Source organism: Saccostrea cucullata, unplaced genomic scaffold, assembly GCF_032062105.1.
Source record: "Saccostrea cucullata isolate Sc308-1 unplaced genomic scaffold, CSIRO_AGI_Scuc_v1 ctg9712, whole genome shotgun sequence".
NCBI lineage: Eukaryota > Metazoa > Mollusca > Bivalvia > Ostreida > Ostreidae > Saccostrea > Saccostrea cuccullata.
This window is the reverse complement of record NW_026924812.1, coordinates 15,421-23,141: the sequence shown is the minus strand read 5'-3', so window position 1 is coordinate 23,141 and position 7,721 is coordinate 15,421. Positions and strand designations below refer to the sequence as shown.

At 36.4% G+C, this 7,721-nt stretch overlaps 1 protein-coding gene across 1 annotated transcript; it reads left to right on the top strand.

The window, feature by feature from the left end:
- The first annotated feature begins 1,421 nt into the window (after positions 1 to 1,421).
- LOC134267352 (uncharacterized protein F54H12.2-like) lies at positions 1,422 to 2,621 on the top strand. Its single transcript, XM_062749572.1, has one exon. The coding sequence runs from the start codon at positions 1,422 to 1,424 to the stop codon at positions 2,619 to 2,621; it is 1,200 nt and encodes a 399-aa protein (XP_062605556.1).
- The last annotated feature ends 5,100 nt before the right edge of the window (positions 2,622 to 7,721 follow it).

Sequence of the window (7,721 nt, the reverse complement as noted above, 5' to 3'; positions counted from 1 at the left end):
ATTATTGTACAGGACGACAATAATTCCATTTTGCTTCAATCAAATCTAATAAAAAAATCTATTGCAAATATAAGCAGCAGAAGTTTATAAATAATTTATCTTTCTGTCATTAAATTAGTTGATTACAAATTTTCAATAAAATTTTTCAATGTCAAACATGCAGCTCATATTGCTTTAACCTTCCATTTTCATGTTCATTGTTGAAAGCGGGGCCCTTTGAGATGTTCACCATCTCAATGATATCTAGTTTAAGTGCGAAATCTATTGTGAAACTTCATTTCAGAAAAGTCTACTGAAAATGAATGTACCCTTATTGTGTTCCATTTTATTGGGCCTGATGGTTTGTTTGATCTGCTGTCTGTATTGTATTCAGCCCTAAAGAGTATAAAAGGAAGTCCCCCGAGGACAGAAAGGTCAGTTTCACCCGAGTTATTGAACCATGCAGTATCATTCAGGATTACTGAGACAGACAGGACACGGTTGGACTTATCATAAAGGTTTATTAAGTCAAAAAGGACACGGATGGACTTATCATAAAGGGGTATTTCGTCAAAAAGGACACGGTTTGTTAAGTTTTGCGGCTCCCATCCTGAAGAATTTAGTAGGAGGATTATTGGGAGGGGCTTCACAGCCACCACCCCCACCCGCTTATTATTATCCACCCCCCAATTATCCACCACCCCGCCATCATCCTCAAAAAGGGAAAGGATTTTTCACGGATTTACTGAAAACGGGAGCTAAACATGCCTTGACTGCTGCTGCTAGAACGGGGTTAGACGTATTAGAAAATAAGAGATCTTTAAAAGATGCAGTCAAAACCCACGGAATACGAGCCTTGAAAAATACTTCGGGAATGGTAACACAAAGAATGAATCTAGGAGAGACTAAGAAAAGAAAAAGAAAGACATTGAAAAATACTTCAGGGGAAATGGTGACACCAAGAATGAATTTAGGAGAGACTAAGAAAAGAAAAAAGACATTGGAAAAAACCCAGAAGGGATCGGGAAGGTACATTCAATTAAGAAGAAGAAGAAAACCTACAGGGAAAGTCCTGTTAGCCCGAGGAGGTCCTAAGAGAAAAAAGAAAAAAACAAGGAGGAGGAGAAAGAGCCAAGAAAAAAAGGACCTTAGATGTGTTTGACTGAGAGAGAGAGAGTATAAATAGGACCCTCGAACCTCAAAGACCTTCATTTGGCGACCACTCCGTCTCGAGTCAACATGTTACAACCCGAATCCTGTGCCTGTGGGATGAACAATTTAGAATTGTTCCAAGTCCCTCCCACTAACATTGCTTTAGAAGAGTCGAATGGGAAGAATATTACCCTATTTCCAGTACTTTAGATTCCGACACGGCTCCCATCGAATTTGAAATCAAAGGACAAGGAGATCAATATCTGGATTTATCTCAAACTTATCTTCAAATGGTGTGTCAATTTACTCAAAATGATGGAAGTGCTGTGGCTGGAGATCCGGCTAAAATAGCTCCGGTGAATAATATCTTACATTCAATGTTTACGGAAATCGATGTCAGTCTGAATGGAAAAATCATCACTCCAGGGACGGATACTTATCCTTACAAAGCGTATCTGGAGAAATTACTCTCATACCAACCCAGAACATTAATTACACAAATGAAAGCCTGTAGTCTGTGGGCAGGACATATGGACGAAGTGGGCTTAGAGGCTCTGACAGTTTCCGGCGCAGCTGCCACCAGGCTCTTTGTTCCAGATGGAGATGGTAATGTGACCATTAACAAACCCATCCTCACAGAGTACCCGGCCGATTCTAAAAACGAAGGATTCCGAAAAAGAAACCAAGCTATTGCTGGGAGTAAGAAACTCACTTTGTTGGATCGTTTACATCTGGATTTGTTTCAACAAGATCGATTTCTACCTAATGGAGTCGACGTCCGTTTGAGATTTAATCGCGCTAGACCTGCTTTCTACATGATGACCGGTCAAGCCAATACGGGAAAAATCAAGATCTTGAGTATGGTCTTGTGGGTGAGAAAAATCAAACCTGCCCCTACTTTGATGAATCAGATCAATCAAAATCTGAATACTCACAGAGCCAAATATCCCTTGAGAAGAGTGGAAGTGAAAACCTTTACCATCCCCACAGGAAATCAGTCTAAGATTACCGATCATCTGTTTCAAGGTCAGATGCCTAAACGTCTCATTTTAGGCTTTGTGGAGAATGCGGCCTTTAACGGGGATAAAATTAAAAATCCCTTTCATTTCCAAAACTTTGGGATAAAGAAATTAGATGTCAGTATCAACGGAGAGACCATGAGTACTCGATGTTTTGAACCTAATTTCAACGACGATTTATATCTGAGATCTTATCTCAGTCTGTATCAAGCTCTGGGAAAATTAGGAGAAGATTGGGCTCCAGACATCACCCTAGAAGAGTATAAAAGCGGCTACACTCTATGGGGCTGGGATTTCACTAAAGATCAAGAAGCGCAATCGGATAAATTCCATCTCATAGAAACAGGAAATCTGAGAGTAGAAGTGCAGTTAACCGCCAATACGGCAACTACCTTAAATTGTGTGGTGTATGCAGAATTCGATAACGTCTTAGATATTAACAAACAGAGAGAAGTGGGTATTGATTACTAAAAAAATGGATACGGGACAATTAAGAGAAGTCTTATCCAGAGAATTCAAGAGTTCTTTTGAGGGTGTGTATCCTGTAGATTTATTACCGGATCAATTAAGACCTGGAGAAAAAGCTGTGGTGGTCAATACGAACCCTCAAGATCGACCTGGAGAACATTGGGTGTGTCTGTATGTGAGCAATCCCGTGGTGGAATATTTTGATTCTTATGGATTTCCTCCCTTACAAAAAGAAATTCAAGACCTTATCCAGCGTCATGCTCAGCAATGGATTTATAATCCGTATCGCTATCAAGACTGGAATACCGACGTGTGTGGACAATATTGCGTGTATTCTTTACATCAAAGAGACAAGAAAAGAAAGAAAGCTGACGAATGGTTATTCCCCTTTGACCAGAGTACGGCTTTACAAAGGGACAGATATGTGGCGAATTGGTTTCAAAACACTTATCATAAATTACTACGGGTCATGGACAACAGTGTCAATGTTTTTATCAAAATGTATTGTAAATAAGTTGTTTGTTGTTACAAATAAAGAATGAAAAAATCAAAAATCTGTGTTCTTTGTTATTGATTTTCAGAAAATCCAGTTTGATCTGGTTAGGCTGGCTAGACTATGAATGAAAAGTGTGACGTCATAATCACATTCTTGAAATGTTTTGCACACGGCCCCAAAGTATTTACCTGTATAGTCAGCATAAACAAAAACGTAGGTCTATCGTTATATTTCTTTGCACACCACCCTTATCTTTCAAGGTATGGGAGTATAAAAACAAAAAGGTGTTAAAGAAAATCCTCATTAGTTGGGGCAGTTGAGTAAAGGACAGTTTTGGTCAAGTGAATTCCAAGAATATTAGAAGACATAGAGATGGACCTAGATAAACTTACCTTATTAGAAAAGAGAATGACGGAACCTATGAAGGTGGATCAGGAACCTAGGAATGAATATTTACCCCCTGAATGAGCCTGTGAAGGATCCTAAATGTCCAGATAGAAGTTACAGGATAGCCATTAATTGGACTTTCATCATTTCAGAGCCCAAAGAAGAAGAAGATATAGACATGTTTCTGAGCAATGAAGATAAATTTGACTATTTGATTCTTCAAAAGGAAAGACATCCCTGGACAGGAGAAGTACATCAAATCAGGGGATTCATTCAAATGAAAAGACCAGTAGGAGGACTATGTATGTGTAAACTTCATATCACTGCTGATTTTGCTATGTCTCACAGTACCCCAGAATTGGAAGGTATGTTTTACAAGCAAGGAGGTGACTATGAAGAATGTGGGGTTCTGAAACCTGAGGAGAAAAACAAAGAATTGGAGGACAGAGATTGGATAGAATGGGAGATAGGAGCTTGGAAGAAACCTGAAGCCATTGCAGCTAGAGAAGCTGTGAAGAAAAGGTTCTTTCACTATGTAGATAACACAAGATTTTGAATAAAAAAAATTGAACTGTTTTTTATTGTTGTTGTTGTTGTTCATGTAAAAACAAGGATCTTTTAAAACAGATTCATTTTATATCATGAGTCTCCAGGAGATACAAGGTGATTTACTCAACTGTGAGGTAGAAGCTATTGTTCATCAATGTGATTGTTTGTCTGTAAAAGCTTATGGATTGAGTCAAAGAATTGCAGAGAAATTCCCACAAGCCAATCTCTATGCCACCCGCAGAGCTGTAGGATTTCAAAATTTAGCTTTAGAACAAGATAGAGGAATTCCAGGCACTATTAAGGTGTTTCCTTCACAAACCCCTGTGGTCATTTTACTATCTCAATGGGATTATGGAAGAGCAAGTCACCGACCTAGAAGAATTTCCACTTATCAGGACACAGCATATAACAGAGAAATGGTTTCAAGCTTGTTTACAACAAATGGGTAGTTTACCTTACCAGACTTATGCTTTTCCTTTTAGAATAGGGTATGTGGACTAAAAGGAAATTGGATTCATTATAGACATTATATTGAACAATTTGCACACACTTATAACAAACAGGTGTACATTCTTCGTCGATATTAAATGTATGTATGTATGTGTTATTGTTTTGATGAAAAAAAAAAATGTTAATCAAAGTACTGAAAGTACTGATGGGAGTTGATTATTAAATTAATTTGATGTATGATTGATTGATTTATATTGTTTAACGTCCCTCTCGAGAATTTTTGACTCATATGGATATGCCACCAGTTGCCGGTGGAGAGCTGCAAATTTTTTTTACTTATACTCGGCACCCATAGAGCAGAGAGGGGTCTTTTTCGAGCCAGCACCTACTGAAACCAGGGACCTTCGTTTATACGGTCTCATCCGAAGGACCGGTCTCCAAGTCTTTCGGTGGGATTCGAACCTGAATTCGATGTGTGTAACGATGCTCACTTTCCAAATTATACTTATATTAATGCTTCCTGATTAATGTATGTGAAAAGCAAATCCATAAGTGGATTTCGTGATCCTACAGAGTCAAAGCGGTATGGTTTGTTTTACTGTAAATCACTTTTTATTAGAAATTTATTTCCGCGTAACTAAGCGAGACAGTGTGATCGCGAAAATTTCTCTCTCGCATATATATAAATACTCTTTACAGTAAGAACAATGACCATAATTCGTTAAAAAAACCAGAAGTCTCTGTCGAGACTGAAGCTCTACTGGTTTGTACTTATTATATAGCAAAGGAAGAGAAAAGTACTTAAGCAGTTGGGAATTGAAACTTTACAACAGCAATAAATAGGATAATATGATCCTTGATTAAGTCTCATTATGTTCTTAGTGTAATCTACTTGCATGCCACATTATTATAATCAGACTAAAACTGTATTTGGAGTAGCATTTTGAGAGTATATAACAGAAATTTCTATCTTTAGTAAATGTGGCAACACCGTTCATTGAAGTAAAAAACCAATGCACAGAATTACATACCTTATTGTAGTCTACTTGTGTGCCAAGTTACATTGAAATCACACCAAAACTGTAGGAGGAGTAGCATTGTGAAAGAATTTCACAGAAATTTCTATTTCTAGTAACCACAGCAACACCTTTCATCGAAATCAAAAACCGATAAATAGAATTATGTATCTTAATGTAGTCTACTTGTGTGCCAAGTTATATTGAAATCAGACCAAAACTGTAGGAGGAGTAGCATTTTGAAAGAATTTTACAGAAATTTCTATTTTTAATAACCATGGCAACACCATTCATCGAAATCAAAAACCGCTACACAGAATTATGTATCTTAATGTAGTCTACTTTTGTGCCAAGTTATATTGAAATCAGACCAAAACTGTAGGAGGAGTAGCATTTTGAAAGAATTTCACAGAAATTTCTATTTTTAGTAACCACGGCAACACCGTTCATCGAAATCAAAAACCGATACACAGAATTATGTATCTTAGTGTAGTCTACTTGTGTGCCAAGTTATATTGAAATCAGACCAAAACTGTAGGAGGAGTAGCATTTTGAAAAATTGTTTACAGACAGACAGACAGACGGACAGACAGACAGACAGACAGACGGACGACGGACGCATTACCATCGCATAAGCTCTTCTGGTCTCTGACCAGTAGAGCTAAAAATTGTCATGGTAATTAATAGTTACATGTAATGGCTATCTCGCGAAAATAAGATGTCTCGAAAATTAAGTGATCTACAGTAATTTGAAAATGACTTGAATGATATGCGAAATCTTGTTAGATTAATCGTTTTCCTCACAGACTTCGTCCTTATCTTAGATGAAGGTAAAGTGTATGGAACTTGAAATTTCAGTATCTAAGATAAAAAGATGTTTTAGGATGAAAATGACATTCAAGACAAATTTGAGAGAAAATGAATAACGCATATATCAAGCCCATATCAACAATTTATCATCGATAGTATAATGTCTAAGTGTAGGGTTAATCTATCAGATTCAGAAATTACATTTACTACAGCAAAACTAGTAACAGATTTTAAACACACCGGGTATTGAGTTTAAAAAAAATCAGTTGACTTATTTTCACAGATTGAGCAGGAGTAAATTCTGAAAAAAAGTTTAATAGCTAGGTTGCTTTTTAATATTTTTATTATATATGCGAGCTAGTATATATTTTTTGTAAATGGCTAAAACCCCAAAATTTCATGTACAATTACAATAAAATAAGTTCAATGATGTTCAAAAATGTGAATATAAGTATAATTCATGTAGTATGTGATGTAACAGATTGGTGAATTTCATACTTAATAAAACTCGTTCGATTATGACATATTAATTACCGGTATGCCTTTTTTGCCTGGTATAATTCATTTTAAAATTTAACATTTGATATTTTTGGGACCGATTTCCTTGAAATCTAATTAAAATTGCAGCGAGATATTTGTTAAACCACAAAGCATAATATACGTGGTGTGTATTTGCCCCCCCCCCCCCCCAAAAAAAAATGTGTATGCACTTGTATTACACAGATCCGTATTAGAGGGAAATTGGATACCCCAACATCCATCCACGTCCTTAAAATACTCAATGTGCCAACAATTTGCAATAATTTCTTTTTCCACTCTTTTTCTTGCTTAGTCAAACAGTCATCACGCAAACTGACTTTCACTATACTACATAACTGTACAACTTTCCACAAACAAAAGAAATTGGCAAGCTTCATATATTACACATATAAAAATCACCCTGTATATACCGTATAAGTAGAAATTTTAGCGAGGATTTAATTTTGGCATTATTAGCGAGGGTATTGAGATCGCTAAAATTTAATATCGCTAAAAATTTATTGCATTTTATTTGTAATAGGTTCTTTAATGAACATTTTAAAGTCGCTAAAATTACATTTCGCTAAAGATAAAATACCAGTTTTTAAGGACAAATCGCTAAATTTTCCACTTATACGGTACTTTCATTTACTATCATTACACAAAAAATATTAAAAAAGTAGGTCACTTCTGCAGCAGTGGGGAGATCTTATCTAAATTAAGCTTTACACATATTGGAGATTCGCAAGCACACAATGCCCGCTGAGTTATCAATTAGCCTGAGTCAGGTGCACACATACGTGTACATGTATATTATAAACAAAACAGCTAGCCTAGACATGAACATTTTGTTCTCTGTATTTCAATTTGACTTTA